At 41.5% G+C, this 20,323-nt stretch overlaps 1 protein-coding gene across 1 annotated transcript; it reads left to right on the plus strand.

Moving 5' to 3' along the window:
- The first annotated feature begins 18,117 nt into the window (after positions 1–18,117).
- On the plus strand, positions 18,118–20,018 carry LOC131285100 (WW domain-binding protein 4). The gene is made up of 4 exons (XM_058313958.1): positions 18,118–18,131; positions 18,768–18,840; positions 18,914–19,713; positions 19,781–20,018. The coding sequence occupies exons 1-4, from the start codon at positions 18,118–18,120 to the stop codon at positions 19,983–19,985; spliced, it is 1,092 nt and encodes a 363-aa protein (XP_058169941.1). The 3' UTR covers positions 19,986–20,018.
- Positions 20,019–20,323: the final 305 nt, after the last annotated feature.

Genomic DNA, 20,323 nt, shown 5'->3' on the forward strand with positions numbered 1-20,323 from the left:
GATTCGGCTGGATGAAGTAACATTCACGCACATTCGCTTTTACCCATGTGATTTGGTTTCCTGCTCATTTTACGTAATAATGGCCCTCTATGCGAGTGTCACAATTAGCGTGGAAACACCTTCTACAATCGGCTGGTCGGCACCTACGCGCATTTCATTCCATTCGAAGCGCTTTTCGGCAAAGTTGGTAGGTAAACGTTGTAGATGAAATTCATAATTCTTGTTCCATTTTTCCTTTCGGCACCGCTTACAGACTCGCATGCACTTATGTTGGTTACATTTCTGCTCAACCTTTAACTATATCACAGCTTGGGGTTCCTACAGTTAGACGGGCGAGTCTTCGTCGTGTTTTTCTTTGGTCCGACATGACCCGGTATTATCGCGTTTTTTCCGGAGCTTGGCTCGCTCCGGCCATAGCTGCGGAGGGTTTTTCGGAGGGCATTTTCTCTCGACCACTTGGAACTGTCAGATCATTCCGTATGGAGCACACAATCATTCACAGGTTCACGGTAATAGGTACATCCGTGCTCACCAACACACTTCCGAAAAGGGAGAGCCTTACACTGATCTACCGAATTTCCTCCTCTTTGGCATGGTATTCTTTTAGTCGAATCGATAGAATCCCTGGACACCTTGAAAATTTGTTATGTTTAATATCGTCATCCGATTTAGGCGTACGATGTGCACTTCCTCACTGTTGGACTTAAGCAGAATGGATGGCTTTAATGCTAATGATCAGATTGATACTCCTCGACAAGCCTTCGTCAGGGCATTCGCGTTTTCCACTTTATGCAATTTTTGTACATTAGTGGCCACAAAAAAGGCCTAGTTTCATCCATCCATTTGCACTGTAACATCACTTTTTGGGCTGTGCAATGCAACACACATTACTCGTAGAACGAATTCACACTCTCCAATTGGCTTTCCCCTAATCAGCTTTTATTGGGACTTAGTAAAGCGACCCTTCACGTCCCATAGGAAGATAATCGCGAATCGAGCAAATACGATGGTACTGCAGTTCTATTAACGCAGCACTTGGCGATCGCAGAGGTATGAACGATGGTGTTTCTTCCATCATAATGATCCTTCACTGAAGGAACTTGAAGGTGGGCTACGGTTGGTTTGGGCTTCGGTTCGTCCCACGTTTGACAACGGGCGACACTCGAATAGTTAGTCGCGTATATCCTTTCAGCCACGGAACCATACGTGAGCCAACAGAATCTCCCTTGCACACTGGTACAGTGTCCCATTCGGGAGGGGGTGTCTCTCTATTTCTCTTTTTCGACCTCTCTTCACTACTCTCTATCTCTCTGTCCGTTCTCACGGTCGTTTTTGTTTGTCTCTAGTCGTGCCTTGCCTGGCACCGGAACACTACCGAAAGAAACTGCTCGAGAACTCGATTGACATTGGGCTCCGCATGTTTAATATCCTTTTTCTGATATCAGCTGGAATCGGATGACAGTCGAGCAAAAGCTTTCCAGTCATGCATTATTTTAAAATAATTAACTGACATTGAATCACAAACATGAACGTAAACTTGTCCCTTCACAAGTGTTTATGCAACTAAAGCGAGCCAACATGATGATCACCAACAACACTGATGGTCTACTTATTCCTACAAACACATAGGTTTTTTACTCCATACACTAGTTTTTGTTTTCTCAACAAAAGTAATTCAATTCGATCTAAATCGCACAACAACCTTGAATCGATCCCTGACGCGTATGATCAATAGTGGCCTACCGCTTTTTTATTATTGTTTCATAAAGCTTCCAGTTTCCACCACTCTGCTCGGCAGCTTCCCGATTAGTGGAGCACTTGCCGTGCTGCCTGCCTGGAACTAAACAGAAAACCAAGCAACGAAGCAGCGATCCTGCCCCTTGGCTGCGCGGAAATCCCCAAGAAAAACGCTCAAAACCGTCTCGTCTCAAGACACGTTGCCCGCCAGACAACCTGACAGCTAGCCGGTAATGAACACACTGAACGCAACGTGAGCTGCGATTTTCCCCCAAAGGGGGGTAGTATGGCGGGAGCTCACTTTCGGCGGCATTATAGTGCTGCGGGGTTGCGATTCGGCGAAGTGAGTGTGTGTGCTGCGTGAAAGTGAAAACGACCGTTCGCGACGCGCGTCCCACGAATAAGGGCAGCTCGTAGGGGAAATGGGGATCATGCTCTATAGGGACTAGATGAATCGTGCTGCTGTAGCACTCACAGACACTCACGGGTTACCCACGCGGTTCCCGTTCGACGATTGTCCTGGAATTGGGGTGTGCACGTGCCTTCGCCAATCCCCACCAGTGCCTACCATCTACGTCGCTTGCGCTAAGTGATCGCGATGCTACTACGTATACTTACGTCTGCTACGCGTAAATTCCAATCGACCATCATGCGCTTGTGTTAGTAGCACGCCATCGGGTAGGAGAAAGCGCCTCCATTCACTCTTGATGTTTTTGTTCGGATCTCAGCGTTGTGGGCATGCCGCACACATCAATGGGGGGAGCCATCACGTTTTTCGCGCTTTGCAAATGGAGGTACAGCAATGGAGGCGATGCAGAATGAACACAGCATTCTGCTGGCAGCACCATCAGCAAGGTTGTGTGGCTTTAGGATGGATATAGAGAGTTTCGCCAAGAAGCTTTCGTAACTGTCGAACCGGCACCAAGCCTGCCGGCAAATAAGTATTGAAAGTGAAACCTAATAAGCCTGTTTAGCGTGGGTTTTTCTTATTAGTAGTAGTGCACCAGAAAAGGGGAAATGAGTCTTTTTTCGGTAGGACAAATCTATTATGAAGCTCTTCGCTCATGAGGCCCAAACCAAAATGTAAACATCCTGTATTCCATGTAGCACATCTAGATGGGCATTTTGAAAGACAAATGATAAATAACAATAACGCGACAAAAAAAGTTTAAATTGAAATCCAAACATTTTGAAGATTGAATTCGGTTTGATTCTAAATGTTATAATGATTCATAGTGTTTAAATTACAGTGACCGGCAGGGAAAAGTGCCCACTTCGAATTTTGTTGATTTTCGCTCAATAATTTTTTCTCAATCCAACTAAATATACTGCAAGTATTTTTCGTATATTGATTTACATATTTCACATAAAATCCACTAATGAGTAAGCGAAAACAAACATATTTTGATTTTGAGAAAAAAATAATAAAAAAAAAGAATCTAAAAAAACTGTGACAAGAAAAAGTGCCCACTTTTAAAATTAGAGCTTCGCATAAACTTTTCCATTGAGGGCTAACCAATTTATTGCGTTTTAGTATTTTTTAGGTTCGTTAGCACCATTTCTGATATTTATACATGTATGATCACGTGTTTAATTCATATTTGGTTTTATATATACAATTTGTTAATATCAGGTTTTGGTATCTCATTAATTTGAGAGTTACAAGAAATTACCTTGCATAAAATATGTTTTATGACACTCATTTACATTGAAGTAATTCATTCAAAGCACTAAATCCACAAGGCAGCGGTAGGAAAAATCACAATGAAATTTTAAACGTAGGCAGATCGCCCTGGTAGGGGAGACATGTCCAAAACAGATGCACGCATGGACACTAAGATCATTCGTGAGATCAAAAAAATCCAAAAGTAACTGTCAGAGAGGTCATGGAAACACTTCACTCATCAGTTTTCGAAAGAACTATCCGTCGTCGGCTTGTTGCATACGGGTTACAGAGCAGACTTGCTAGGAGGCTTCTTTATATGAGCATGACCAATAAGGCCAAGCGTCTTAAGCTCGCTGAGGAACATGCTGCTATGCCTCTAGAGTCCTGGTAAACGGTTCTGTGGTCTAACCAATCAAAATTTGAACTTTTTAATCGAAGATGGCATGAACGTATACAGCGCAGATCGGAGAAGGCAATGCTGCAAGTTCGCCACATCCAGGGCACAGTATGCCATGAAGGAGGCAATATGGTGGTCTGGTGTTGTTTTTCGTCCAGTGGAGTGGGGAGCCTTGGGAACATTAACGGTGTTAAAACTGCAGATTACAACATAAACATAAACATCCTGCAACAAAATCTGGAGATTTGACTGATCCTGACGGGCCTTGAAGAGATGTTCGTTCTCCCGGCGGGGGCAAGTTTCACGCGGCCCGGCGGGGCCAAGTTCGACATACTGCCAAGAAGACGAAGTCTTTCTTCCCGTCTTGTCGGACAAAACTGTTGAAATGGCCTCCTCAGAGCCCGGTTATTAAGAATTTGTGGGCAGTTCTCGATGCCAGGGTGGACAAAACTGATGTATCGAATAAAAACGACAATTTTGAAGCTCTAATGCGCGCTTGAGAAGAATAAAATCCCCAAAAACTAAAAATCCTAGTAGAAAACATGCCAAAGCGCCTTCAGCAGGTTCTAAAAGCTAAAAGAGAACACATAAAATATCAAAATGCATTTATTATTTCTTATTTTTATGTATAATAATAAATAACTGAAGTGGGCACTTTTTCTTGTCACAGTTTTTTTAGATTCTTTTTTTTATTATTTTTTTCTCTAAATCAAAATATGTTTGTTTTCGCTTTCTCATTAGTGGATCTTATATGAAATATGTAAATCAATATACGAAAAATACTTGCAGTATATTTAAATGGATTGAGAAAAAAATATTGAGCGAAAATTAACAAAATTCGAAGTGGGCACTTGTTCCTGCCGGTCACTGTATATATGACATGAAGGGCTCAAATTTGGTTGTATTCCAAAACTACATAATTAGCTGTAATTAATTGTTTAGTGTTGTTTACCTAACATAATTTCCGAAAGGACTTAAATTACGAAAAGTAATGGTAAATAGTTTAAGACGAAATAAATCGAGTCAAAAACGATAACTTGTTTTACATAATGTATGATCACAGAAAAAACAAATAACATGAAATAATTGAAAACATTATCAAATAGCAATCAAATTTGATTGCATGAGATTTAAATTCAATTTTTGCATGTGTCAAATAATTACAATGATCGCTTTTTCTCAAACTTTTTTTTATCAATTGACCGGCCCACATAAACAAATATCTTAGATCGATTATTGATCTCCCTTTATTGTTGTAATATCAAACAAACAGGTGATAAGAATAGTTTAAGACGGACTGCGTTTGAAGAAAAATGTTATTAAAACCAAAACGCGTATGGCAGGATTGGTCATATAGCGGCGGTCTGTCACGGTGGCTGGCTAGAAGCGGACAGACGATTAAAATGGAAGAATGTCTGGAGAGAACAAACTAGTGCGGAAGCAGGATCTTATGAAGGATTGTGGGATAATACAGGATGATATGTCAGGTGGTGGCCAGTAATTAACACAGTCTCTATATTATTAGTTTTACCAGTAGATTTGCTGGTTTTGTACACAAAACATTTTATCAACTTGATTCCTTGAATCGAAAAGTATAATTTTACTAAATATCAAACTGATTTAGAAGTTTGCCATCTGCATTTGCTGACTTTTGTACACTTATGACAACAAAACGGAGCCTAATTTTCAATTTCAAATATGTTCAGTTTAAAGAAACAAATCAATTCGAATGTGTGGAAAATCATAATTTTTTGTATTTTAAGCTTACGATGTATATCCGTTTGACATATGTAAATAAAAAATTAAAAAATTGTGTAGACACTATAGTCATCGATTATTAATCAGGCTGCATGTCACGAAAATAGTACTCTATTTCCAGTCAAATTAAGAGCTCTTAAGTAACTGCTCCATTGGAGCCACCACCGAATACGCTGCGTCTCGTGGCGGTTGGGTCGATGGAGAATCTTTCTTGGTGCAGATTGAAGCAAATGATGCAGATGTAACCTAAATAAATAATATCCTTTATTTTATGCCCTCAAATGAAATTATTTCAAACGAAAAACAGTTTTCTACTATCTGATTTCGCAAAGCAAACCTACAAATTTGAGTTGAGAAGGTATGTAAATATAACATGGTCATCCAATTATTCTTTTAAGTTATTTACTAAAAAAATATATTTAAAGGACACGGTAAACGAAGCGTAATCGCAGGTCTCTCGTGTATCGTCGATATAAGTCAAGCGTCATCTTTGCTTATGTTTTGCAATTTGGTAAAAATGGCAACATTTCTTGTTTTATTGTTTATTGTTGAAAATAAAAAAAATACACTAAATAATCATAAAAATTTGATAAATAATTGAGAATGAATGAACTATTGATTCGTTTGTTTACGTTCTGATAAGATTACACATGCGATTATAGGCTAGGTAAGCCAAAATTCGTTTTGATAGATTGACCAACGGAATAACACGATTACGCTAGCGATTTCGCTTCGTTTCCCGTCCCCTGTGAAAGTGAACTGCTAAAGTAGACTGTACTTTAGTCCACTCAACGATAATTTAACGAGCTACTCCATTTGAACAACCATGCTTTGCACATTGCATACCTGTAGGCGCAAGCAGAAATGGATTGAATATCACATTTGATTTTTTACTGAAGTTTCGTTAAGTTCATTTAGAGCACCACTTGCTTGATCGTCAGTCATATTTTTACAACCGCGCAGTGAGCATCGTCGTTATGCTGTTGTTGTCAATTAGCTTTTTTTTCATCATCTTACTCGATGACCCACCTGTTTACGTGCACGCGGTTCAGTGTGGTATCCGTCAAATTAAAACCCGACATCTGCTAACCAACGGATATGACACACAGGCCGGTGACTATCCTTGGCATACGGCTGTGTATCAGATAATGCCCACCGAGCAATACATTTGTGGCGGAACACTGATTACTTCCCAGGCCGTTTTGACATCCGCGCACTGCGCTGCGCGACCCGGACTAAATGCGCCACGGCCTTTGGACGACTTGGTGGTCAAATTCGGCAAATACACGCTGGATGAAGACTCTCAGCATGTGCAGCATCACTCGATCGACCGCATTATCCTGCATGATGAGTTTAAAATGGAAGAATTCCGGAACGATGTCGCGCTTCTAATTACAACGCAGAAGGTCACATTCGGAGCCTACGTACAACCCGCCTGCCTGCCAGCAAGCCCTTCCCTGCGTGCTTCGCTTATCGGTACCGTCGTCGGCTGGGGCTACACGGAAGGGAAGAAAGTAGCCAATGTACTGCGTGCAGCTTCCGCCCCAATTGTCAGCCATCGTGTCTGTCTGGAGAGCAATCTTGAAGCCTTTGGGCGCTCGGTTGATGAGACGCTGTTTTGTGCGGGCTGGCGAAACGGTACCAACCCTTGCAATGGTGACAGTGGCGGTGGACTGTTCATTCGCAGTGCCGAATCGGGCAGCTGGACGCTCCTGGGAGTGGTAGCTTTCGCAGCGAGTGATCGACACGATGAAAATTTCTGTAGCACCTCAGACTACACCGTTTATGTGGATGTTTTTAAATATGTAGGATGGATTCGCTCGAAACTAATGGCTGACGGTAGGTGAATCCCCTGTCATAGATTGTGTTATGTATTTACTTACGTCGTTTGCGTTTCTTCAGCCTTTATTGTGGTTGAAGTGAGTTGAAGGAGGTAATGATCTAGCAACGATGATACTCTCCAAACGGGGATTCACAACAAGCGACGCACTCTTTGTTTGTCCACCATGCTTGAAAATTACCGTGATTCGAAGAGCATCGTAAACCTGTTTTCGTGCTTGAGTGAGAATGAGAATATTTCATACTGTCTCGTAAAGAGAGGAATGGTGTATTAGATTGAAAACATTGATAAAGTATTTCAGTGTTGTGCCTTGTATTTACCAGTCATCATCATGCGGAACATAATTCTACCCCAATTCTTACCAGTTTTGCTTGTATTTTGCTATGTGAAAATTATACACGCAATTGTAGTTGACTACGACTTTGAATGTAATATTTGACTTCAAAGGAGCTTTCGTAAAAAGGTTGTAAAGTTTTAACATATTTATTTGTTGTGTTTCCTTTTAGATCGTCCTCCGACCGGATGCAATACCAACGAAGGTCAGAAGCGTTACGTAGTGCATAATAATCGCAACGTTACATTCCTGGAAGCTTGGCGGCTGTGCCAAAGTTTAGGATTTCGTCTTGCTACCATAACCAACAAAGACGACAGTCAGGCGATCGCGGAAGCAATTACCTCATCGAGCAATTCTAAAGGACCCTGGTGGATCGGTGGGACCGACCTCGGAAGCGAGGGACTTTTTGTGTGGATTTCAACAAATCTGGTAGTCGGTTTTCGTTCAGGATACTTGGACTACTCCCCTGGACAACCGGATAATGCTGGAGGTAACGAAAATTGCTTGGAGATCGGACGTTGGGGTGGTGTAGTATGGAACGATGTGCCTTGTGATTGGAAACAAAGATACATTTGCGAGTATACAGTATAGTGAATAAATGTTGATTGCTGAATATTCATATGCTTTATTTTCAGCGAATTGAGAAATACCAAAAAGCCCCAGTACAATGCTAAATGAAAACTATAAAAAGTCATTTTAAACAAAATCTTTAAAAAAAGATGTGTATATGTGTACCATTAAGTATTTAATATTAATATAAGTATAATTAATTTTCAACTAAATTTACATCCTCACAAATACACCGCAACTTTGCCTCGCACGGCATATCATTCCAATTTGCTTTTCCAAATCTTCCTATCTCCAGACAATGTTCATTGTCCTTGTAGTTGTCAGGTTGTCCTGGCGAATAGTTAGAATATCCCGTCTTGTAGCCTACGGGAATATTTGTTGATATCCAGACGAAAGATCCTTCTCTGCCAAGGTCTGTTCCACCGATCCACCAGGTATAGCCCTCGGTAACCCCCACGGATCCATTCACAGCTTGCTCAAGCAGTCGGCTTTCATCGAGTGATGTAACCGTTGCAAGTCGTAGCCCAATGGATGCACAGAACCTCCAAGCTTCGAAAAATGTTCTCGTTTTATCGTTTAAAACAATGTATCGCTTCGCTTCCATTCGGCTATCGCATCGCATCAGCTGATCTGAGGGGAGTTTAGAAATAGTTAAATGAATTTAAAAAAACACTGCAACCAGCAATCTCACCAGACTGGTTCACAGTTTCGCTTGAGACCAGTATAAGAACGTAACTGGAAGCAAACAAAAGAACTACAATTCTCAAGTACGCCATTTGATAACTTCATTCACGGCGGTCTACACACAACTGTTTGTTGTATTTACACATCTTGTCCGACAGACGGACGTTGGATGAAAAGTAACTGTAATTGGTGATAACAAAAATCCCAGATCATTTTATTATTATTTTTTATTCATTCATTTTTCTTATTTTACACTCAATCTATAACCGTAATGATAACGAACTGTACGGCATGAAGAGGGAATGATTTATGCAATTAAACTGTTTTTTATACCTCATCACAGTTCGTTGCCAGAATGCTAAGATGTTCAAAACATTTCTAGTTTTTTTAATTTAATTAAATGGCTCTACTTTAGCTACGCCTGTAACTCACAGATGAACCTTTGCGACCATTCACACTGTGCATCATTCCAAGCTACGCCACCCCATCGACCAATCTCAAGGCAGTGTTCATTGCCGCCTGCATTATCCGGTTGTCCTGGAGAATAGTTTAAGTATCCTGTGGGGTGACCAACTAATTTGTTGGTAGAAATCCATACGAAAAATCCTTCCAAACCGAGATCCGTACCCGCAATCCACCATGGCCCTTTGGTATTACTTGATCGTTGAATGGCTGCGTCAATCAGTTTGCTATCTTCTACGGATGTAATCGTGGCTAGTTTCATACCGAGTACCATACAAAAACGCCATGCTCCAAAAAAACTACGCGGATGCTCGTTTATAACAACGTAGCTCTTTCCACTCGCACCATTGTTACTACTGTCTGCAATAGATACAATTTAAATATTGTTAACTATCATTGTTAGGATCAGTGCACACCATACATACTTAATCTGTTTGATTCTTGAGCTATTGTTCTTGTCGCCTGTAATATCTGCAGACACAAAATAAATATATATAGAAGCTGTGATCGACACCACATTTTACTTTCACCTTTGCTAGATCCTAGACCGGAAACTTCTAACTAAGCACTGTCTCCCCGACCGTGGAGCATCTTCTTAAATATAAGGGAGTAATGTTGACAAAAGCGATAAGGAGGATTTTTTACTGCGCCGGTAACCGCAGTTCTACACTTTCCTGTGATCGGGGTTTCTGCGACCACGGAAGTGTTGCAACGTAATCTAAAAATAGCCTAAGTCGGCCATCTCGTATATCAAAAGTGTCGCAGAAACCCCGGTCGGAGGAAAGTCGCAGGAAAGTCGCAGCAAAATCACTTGGCATGAAATTGCATAGTAAAAAAATCCTTCTTATCGCTTGTGTCAATATTACTTCCTTATATTTAAGAAGATACTACACGGGTGAGGAAACAGTTAGTTATCAAATGGCGTACTTTAACGTTGTGGTTATTTTGCTTGCTTTCAGCTACCTTGTTATTTCGGTCTCAAGTGAAACTGTAAAACAGCCTGGTGCGATTGCTGGTTGTAATGGTTTTTTCAATTCATTTCACTATTTCCAAAATCCCCCCAAGTAACATTTTAAGTTTTATCATGGTTCTAACGATGTTGTTCATGCTCATCATTAAGTCTCATCTTAAGAGTAAAATATCTTAAAGGCTGTGATAAAACCTTCATAAACCCGTTTTAAGTGTAAGAGGGCCCACTCTACAGAATGTTGTCAAAACCATCCTTTAAAACCTTTTCTAGACCTAAAATCACTGATTAGTTTTAAGAGAAGGTTTTAAGAAGGACTTAACAGCGTATTTACAGACTCTTCAAGTCTCCTAAGATTTTAGACTTAATGAGCGGTTTTATAGGTATCCTCAAAAGGTTTTAAGGATGTCAAAATTATTAAAACTATTTTGCCTGCTGAGAAACCTCTATAAAACCAATTGGACTTAGTACACCCATGTTAAAACATTGATAAAACTTGCTGAAGTCTAATAGGTCTTGGAAATGTTACTTGGGTATCCACGCACATATAGGGTAAAAAGTCTCGTAAGCCCTTAACGGGGCAGGCATGACCAATAATGTCGTTACGCCAAGAAGAAGAAGAACTTTACAATAAAATTTACTTCATTCAATTAGCTCTGTTAACTTTTTTCCTATCGCCGATGAAAATTTGTCTATTTTTTTATGAGGCCCCCTACTCGCCGCATCGTCGCCGTTTTTTCCATGTTTGCGCCTGTAAATTATGCAATAGGTGGCACATTAATTCATTTTGAATATTTGAACCGTTGAATTTCCGTTAGAAGCTGTAATGAACCACTCGGTTAAACTAGACAAGATGGACAGCATAAACCAATGAGTTCGACTGAAGAAATGAGTTTGAAACGGCGGCACGCCCGCAGCGAGCTCGAGCGAACTGCGCTAGGTCTACCGAAAAAGGGAGTGTGTTATAAATTTGTGAAATAAGGGGGGCCCGTGGTCCCCATCATACCCCACCTGCTAATAAACTCATGCAAGTAATGCATAAGGGAGTTCATGTTGTACATCCTGTCAAGTACAACCATAATCTTTAATTCAACGAGACATTCAATTCAAACAGTTCTCACGTCATTTGTTTCACCCATTGCATAGCTTTTAGGTACATCCGCCCACAAATGGTGTAGCCACGAGAGCGATTTTGGCTGGGGGGGGGGGGTTTCATTAGGGATTTTACCGGAGTAACGACGACCTGGAAAAACGAAGCCCGAAATTCGTTGTTTTTCAAAGGAGTACAATGGTACAACAGGATGCCGAGAGAGGGAGTTCAAACGCCTACGCGCCGTATACGTGAAGCGGGTAATCTGACGCTGTCCTTGCAATGTATTTAGTAAATGTTGTAGTTTTTGAGCGCGTAGTATTGCATTAGCAATGCAGCAGAATCAAAGAACACGGGGATGCGCAGAAGAATATCACCGGTTCAGACGAGAAGAGAAACGAGTTTTCAAGCGAAAGAAGCAATTGTGGGAGGACGCCAAAATGCGAAAACTCGAGGAAACCAGAGTGCGTTACGGACCCACAAGACAGTTTTACCAAGCGATAGCAAGCCACCGAAGCACCTTTACTCCGAAGGTGACCTGCTGTCGCAGCAAGAATGGAGATCTGGTCAGCAACCAGCCAGAGGTCCTCTCGCGGTGGGCTCAGTACTTCGATGAATTACTAAATGATCAGTTTAACGAGCAGCTGGAGGCTCCACCAGCAGATGAAATCATGCTTCAGCCACCTAGTATTGAAGAAACACGAGGCTATCCGTCGCCTCAAGAACAACAAGTCGCCGGGCACGGACGGAATAACAGCCGAACTGATCAAAAACGGAGGCGCAAATCTAGAGAACGAAATTCATCGACTGATATCTGAGATATGGGATAGCGAATCGATGCCTTGTAATTGGATCTACCCCATATACAAAAAGGGATATAAGTTAGACTGCAGTAACTACAGGGGTATTACGGTGTTGAATACCGCATACAAAATATTCCCCCTCGTTCTTAAAGAACGACTTGACCCATACGCTGAAGAGATAGTAGGAAACTATCAGAGGGGATTCCGAAGAGGGAGATCAACCACTGATCAGATCTTCACCATGCGGCAAGTCTTGGAGAAGATGGCAGAGTACCAACAAAACACTTTCCATCTCTTCATTGATTTTAAAGCCGCATATGATAGCATAGACAGGGTAAAACTGTATCAAGCCATGAGCGCATTTGGAATCCCGGCTAAATTAATCAGACTTGTAAGAATGACCATGACCAACGTCACTTGTTAGGTGAAGGTGGATGGAAAACTTTCAAGTTCCTTTGCTACCACCAAGGGACTGCGCCAAGGGGATGGGCTTGCCTGCATACTCTTCAACCTAGCGCTAGAGAGGGCCATCCGAGACTCGGAGGTGGAAACTTCGGGGACCATCTTCTATAAGTCAATCCAGATCCTGGCATACGCAGATGATATTGATATTATTGGTAGAAGACTCTCCTATGTAGCAGAAGCATACCAAAGGATCGAGCAAGCGGCCTCGGACTAACCTCGGACTGCAGATAAACGAGGGAAAAACCAAGATTATGGTGGCACCATCAGCGGCCCTGCCAACAATTGTCGAAAGCCTACGCGGGGGTGACGTACAAGTAGGTGAACGCAAGGTGTATAAATTAGAAGGTGAAGTCGTCCAGTGTAAAATGACATTTCATGACTTGACATAACACTTCTGGGGTATTCATATGGATTTTGAAGGGGGGTATCGGAAAAGGATTGGGCTTTTGACATAACTCTTCTCAAATATGGCACCCCTTCCAAAGCGACATAAAGTCACCTTCTATATTTATACACCTTGGGTGAACGCACTTTTGAAGTCGTCCAAAATTTCACCTATCTTGGGTCAAAGGTCAGCACCGACAACAACATTGAAGATGAAATTCGCGCTAGGGTGCTGGCAGCCAACCGGTCATATTACAGTCTGAGAAATCTCTTCCACTCACGATACCTGTCAAGACAGTCGAAGCTGGGACTATACCGAACATACATAGTACCAGTGCTCACATACGCCTCCGAGACATGGACTATGTCCAAATCTGACGAAACCCTCTTAGCCGTGTTCGAGAGGAAGATGCTCAGGAGGATTGTTGGCCCCGTATGTGAGGAGGGACAATGGAGGAGCCGCTATAACGACGAGCTCTACGAGCTGTACTGTGACCTTACTGTCGTACAGCGACATAGACTCGCCAGGCTCCGGTGGGCTGGTCATGTCATGAGAATGGCACCGGACGACCCAGCCCGTAAAGTCCTTTTAGGCTGTCCCCAAGGACAGAGGAGGCGTGGTAGGCCTAAATTGAGGTGGAAGGATGGCGTAGACGAAGCCGCCAATAAAGCCGGGATACAGAATTGGACCAGCGTGGCGAGCGACCGTGAGCGGTTTCGGATGGAGCTTCGTCAGGCCAAGACCGCTCAGCAGTTGTAGCGCCACATAAGTAAGTAAGTAAGTAAGTAAGTAAGTAAGTAAGTAAGTATTGCATTTGTCAACATGGTCTTTGATTATGATGATGATGAGTAAAAAAATGAACAGGGACTTTTTATTTTTATTATCTAATTTAACTTAATAGAATGGATGAGTCTACATAGTTTTGAGACACGCGTGCGTAAATGAGGACAATTTGTGGTCATGGCTGTACGAAAAGAACTAATAGTATCTACACATCTCGCTGTAGTTGGGTCCCTTTCTGTTCTTGATAGTGGCATCACATTATCAACCAACTTTAACACTTTGTTGACGGGCGTTTTTTTCCCAAAACTAGCTGCTGTCACCGGGGCCAGCCGCCCCGGTAACGAACGACCGATCGAAACGGATACGACGAAACGAACCAAAACCCGAATGCTCGGCTGTGCAATGGTATACGTGCGACGTACATGTCCGTCTTTCCGTCCTCAACGTTGAGTCAAAAACAGACGAAGATCTTCGTCTCCCGTCAACAAGGTGTTAATTGGCGGTGGGAACTACAAACAGAGCCGAAATATCCTCTTACACTCCGGAAAGTGGCGCCTCGTTAACCTTGGGGGACTCGGCGATTTACCTATCGAGGTGATTGCTCGGGGCCGTTGTATGGAAGGAACAAGATCAGGTCCCTTAAGTAGTACTGGTGGGTTTCACCACACTATCAACCATTGATAGCTGGCGGTGTTAGCCAAAACTGTGCGAAAATACCTGCCCTACTCCGGAAAGTGGTCTCCTTTTTCTAGTTGGGAAATCTAACTTGTACCCCCTTGTGTAATCGATGACGACCGTTGTATGAATGGAGCAGAGTTGGATACGACTGTTCTGGAGAGTAATGCCCCAATGCCCCCTCTCGTTTGGTGATTTATATTTAACCTTCAGGTCTACGACCAAAAATACCTACGTTAACATACGACCGCCTACCCGGGTAGGCCATACGTTTTGTATGGGGGTTTGCATTTTGCTGTGCTTCAAAGCTAATATCTTTTGTTCTAGATGCCGTAGTGAGTTGAAATTTTCAGTAATGATACTTAAGAATGTTTTCTAACACATCCCATTCAAATAATAATATTAAAAATTCGATAAGTAAGTAATTTTTTCATTCAAATATATTTTATCCCATGGATCTACAATCGCCAACTCTGTAAACCATACATTTTCAATAAGTTATTGTGTTTGTTTATACTTCTTAAGTTTCTGGTGAAGTAACTTCTTGGTGCCTTCAACATTTTTGCTTATAAATTGAAATTTCAAAGATGTAGAAATATTTTTCTATTAAATTTTACGTTTTGGAAATGTTCATGTTCCTCAGTAAATTCAGTGGCATATCTGGAGGAAATTCTTCATTATACATTGTTACAACTAATATTTAAGCCTTAACATTTTAAAACTTAGCTCATATACATAAATTCGATCGTTTTGTTTCAAACGATAACATTTTCTTTTGTATTTAATTCAACCCGTTGCATCATGATTTTCTTGCAATTAATAAATTATTATTTTGTGTAGAAAATTATGAAAGTTCACCTAGAATGCTTTCGTTGCCGCTGTGTGGTCCAAAATGTAGCATAATTTGCATATTTGTAGATCGTCTTCGAGTTTATCTCATTACTTATTGTTCGAGGAGTTCGAGGAGTAAAACAGTCTTTCATAGTGTGTCTTAGATAAATTAGGATTGTTTTCAATATAAATATAAAAAGAAAAACCCGAGGGGCACCTCCTTTCACCTACTGGTGGTTTGTCTTGGTACAGAAAAATAAAAACTCTCGTGCAAAACGTATGACTTACCCGGGTAGGCGGTTGTAGATTTAAGGGGTATAAATGGAAAAATGGTGTAAAAAAATACTTAGAATAAAAATAAAAAGTCGGTTTTCGGCAGAATGATACAAAACATGTTGCTTGAGGCATTCCAGGAATTTCGAGTCGATATAACTGTTCAATTCGAAGTAATTGCAAAATAAAAGGGCAAAACTTACCCAGGTAGGCGGTTGTAGATCTGAAGGTTAATATCGTAAGATACTTTCTTCCCTCTCAAACCTATGTAGGGGTAAGCGGTGGGACTCATCATCATCATCATCATCATCATGTAAACAAATCAATGTCGGTCTGGAAATTGTTTATCCTATTCTGAATCCCCAGAATCCGATGCAAATCCGGTAAAAAGGGTCTGGTCCTGATGAAATGGGTTTGGTTGGGTAGAACAACTCGGATAACCCAACGAGAAATTTTGGCGTTATTTTGGGGTAAAAGAATTCTCTTGAGAACTGATCGCTCTTCTTTTCAGAAGTGTTTTACCCCTTCTTTTGCAGCAGATTTCCTATGCAATTTTGGATGTAAAACACTTCTGAAAAGAAGGGTAAAACAATTCTCTTGATACTTGCGGGACACCGCAAAAGAGAACTGTTTTGACAACGTGACTGTGCAACGTGTTTATAACACCTATTTCTGGCTATACGCGTAAAAAACGTATACAGTCTGTTCCCGAGTTACGCGGATAATTGGGACCAGAGAAATCCGCGTATCTCGAATTTCCGCGTATCTCGAATATTGCTTGACACATAGTTTATACTAGGAGTTAAGAGATCGAGCTCTTGTGTACATGTATCATAGAATATTCAAAAATTTTCTTTGTTCATTAATATGAATGCAATGCAAGCGTATTCAAACAACATAAATTGCAACAAACGAAATAAAAAGCGTAAGTTATGCAAATGTGTAATTTATATATTTATTCGTGTGGTTGTTCATCTCGGGAATTTAAATCGATGTAATAAACCCAATCTACTGTCAAATTTTGAAAACCGCGTATCTCCGAATCCGCGTAAGTCGAGAACCGCGTAACTCGAGAACAGACTGTACCCATTCGTAGTAGATTATATGAGCTGGGTTCAGGATATCTTTTCTTTCCCAAAATAATTATTTTCATGCAGGAAAATATTTTTGATTGTTTTATTATTTTGATACAACGATGATATTATATACATATCGTCCGGTTCGGAAGGCAATCAGGGGAAATGTTCAGAAATCGTCCGACGCCTCCTCTGGTTCGTGCTGGCAAACAGCGACCACGGATCGTAGCAGGCTCCTTCAATGTACGATGTGCAGCACCACTCCGTCATGCCCATTGAAAACACGTAGAATGCATTCATGTTTATTTCAAGCCGCTTCTTCCTCCTTGTCGAGACACTGAAATGTGTGAAAAGTGCGGACAAATCATCATCAGTAAGAACTCTCTGCTGTGGGTTCTTACACACGTACTTACTGTCTGGTGCGAGTTAACCCGGCCCCGGTTAACCACCCCGAGTCGGTCGATTCAAGCGCTGCTATCGGACACGGGCCACCGATGCTATGTTACACCCGGTAACAACCGATGATCGCCGTGATGTCCAACCGACACCGACCAACTATTAACACTGAGTTGCAGTTTCGGCGCCTGTTGCTAAGGGTCATCGTCTCATCCTGTTTCCTTTCCTGCCCTTTTCCTACCATGTTTCATGATGTTGTTTAACACATTGTTTAATAAACTTCACTCCGATTCCGACACCCAAACCCGCGAAAGCGTTATTCTTAACTCGCAGCTTCTTCTTCTTTCGCTATGCGAGTCGGGGTATATCCTCCTACGCTAAGTCGAACGTTTATTCCCTTACTCGTAATCAGAGGCGTACCGACTCTGTCCGAACTCCTATGAAGGGGCTCGTCCTTTAGGACCGGCTATAAAAGCCATATGTCCACCCGCCGTCCACGGGAGGGATAATTCCTTCCGTTGTCAGGACACAAGAACTCGTGGTCCGCTTGATTGACTCAAACAGCACGAGATGTGCGGCAGCTAGGATTTGTCTGACCTGAGCTCCAGCTCGGCGTGACCACGCGGTCGTGCCGTAACCTTACTTTTCCGCTAACCCTTTCAGGAAACTTGTGCACTGCTAACCTCCGCTCTGATTCACTACCGAACTGGAACTGTAACTCGCAGCTAGTTGGCCAGACTTGCACAGTAAACAGTAAACAAACAAAGGTTTGACAGCCAGTACCTGTTTCCACTGCGGTGCCTCCCAAAACAAATTATTGGTAGGTTATGAGATGTCCATGCCTACCAAAAATACACTTGGCAAGGTTCTTTTAGGTAGGCATGGATACCTTTGGTAGGCAAGTGCAGCAGGGTTCTCCTTGGGAATGGACATTCTACTGTATTTCTTTGTAAAAAATAGGATCCAGGAATTTTTCTAGAGCAAAACTTGCGAATCGCGTAAAAAACTCAATATATGTCCATTGGACATTCTACCCAACGTTCGATTTGAGTAAACTTATATCAATTACATTGTCTCTAGATCGACTAGTTATGTGACTAATTCGACTCAAATCATTGTGAGTCGATTCAAACAGTTTAAGATCAAGTCAGAATCGAATCGAGTCCCAAACCAATCAAATCTGATTCGAAACCTAAACGAATCAAATCGCTAGAAACCGTTAAATGGGATTCGAATCTTTGGAATCCGTCTAGGGATCGAATCTTCGAATCTTCCGAATCCCGATTTTTGCCAACACTAATATTTACAATTAAGCAACCTTGGTCAATTCTCAAATCCAAAACAAATCAACAATGTGTAGTTGTTTCTTTCCTTAGTTCTGGATTTTATTGGAAGAATATAATTATCAGTGTTTATTTAACTTAACCGACATTGCTCTTGTGCTCTTTATCTCATTTATATAATCATATCATCATATAATATAGCCAGTGGATCATATAATCGACGATGTAAGCGTACATGCCAAAATGAGTTAACTTCGTGAATATTAAGTGTTGATTTTCAATTCTTTCTAAGGGCGGATTACTGGAAGTCCAACGATCGAAAATATTGCGACTTTTGCAAGTGCTGGATTGCGGATAACAAGTCGGTCAGTGTGTTTAACAGAGTTTATAGTTCGTGAGTTGAGTAATAAGTTCTATATTTTGTGTATCTTTTCTCAGAGTGTTCAGTTCCATGAAAATGGAAAGCGGCATCAGCTGAATGTGCAAAAACGCATCACGGAAATCAGCCGTAACAGCTATAAAGCCCAACAGGAGCAACATAAGATAGATGCCGATCTAAAAAAGATGAACGATGCAGCCATGAAGGCGTACATGCAAGATATTTCTGCAGGAGCGGACATCAGCTCACGCGAATTATATGAGAAACAAAAACAAGAAGCAGCCGAAGAAGCTGCTTCTCAAGCCATTGAAAACGCCATGCCATCAACATCAGGCATCGGCCCTGCAGCACCCTCTAAACCTCGTAAAAAAGGTCGTGAAGCGGATCCCTTGTACATGGCCGGTATCGATAGCGATGATGAGTCGGCAGCAAGTAAACGAAATGCGGCTACTAAAAAACGACGCATTGAAGAGGTTGCTAACGCAGGAAATGGATCAATGTGGGTAGAAGCGGAAAGTGACGAAGGTTATCCCTACTTTTGGAACGTGAAGACTGGTGAATCTGTTTGGGAAGCGCCGAAGGAAGGTTTCATGAAAAAGGCAGAGTATGAGAAGTTGTCGAAAATCGCATGGCAAAAACAACGTGAAACGGAGGAATCGACTTCGAAATATGAGCTGGAGAATGCCGATGAAATAGCCGCACGATTGAGGCGTGAAAACATGGCTCACATTTTCAAGCATAACCGAAAAGTTAAAGAAGATCTTGAAAAAATGATTGATCATAAAAAAGAAGCGAAAGTTGATCTTGAACTTGAACGTTCCAAAAATCCTTACGGAACGTGGAAAACTGTTGAAGCGAAGTATGTACGAAATTTTCTTTTACATATGCAAATTTGACCATTATTCCTTGTTTCTGTTTCTTTCTAGAGATGAGAAACCAATTGATTTAGAACTTCCTGTGGCCCCTGCGCCGTTGTATGTTCCTAATGTTGCTCCTGAAATTCCACAACCAAAATTTAAGGAAAAAATTGTAGGTCATATACCTAATGAAGTGAAAGCCACCGTTAGTGACACGTTCATGAAAAAGCGCAAAGTTCAGCGCAATGCTCGACAGCGGCTGGATAATGATTAGTGAAAAATAATAGCATTCAAAGAATATGTATTTAAGCATAAATAATAATAATTTGTTTTACAAAATTATCAAAGTTGCATTATGCTAATGCGGGTTTAAACTTTTTTATCGCACTTCAAAAGTCTATTTACCTTGTCTTGTTAAAATAATCGATGTGATAAAAATCGATTATCGACTGGTTCGAACGAATCGACGACACGAAAAACTGTTATTCGTTTTCCTGGTACCTTTCCTTTCAATCACAGTCGCCTATTGTCTTGTAAAGCACGTTGCCCGCTGCTGGTTCAGTATTGACTAGGCCGTCGCTTGCAGTGGTCAGTTTTAGCAAAACAAAGAAA

The sequence above is a fragment of the Anopheles ziemanni genome, chromosome 3 (genome assembly GCF_943734765.1).
Source record: "Anopheles ziemanni chromosome 3, idAnoZiCoDA_A2_x.2, whole genome shotgun sequence".
In the NCBI taxonomy this organism is placed as follows: domain Eukaryota; kingdom Metazoa; phylum Arthropoda; class Insecta; order Diptera; family Culicidae; genus Anopheles; species Anopheles ziemanni.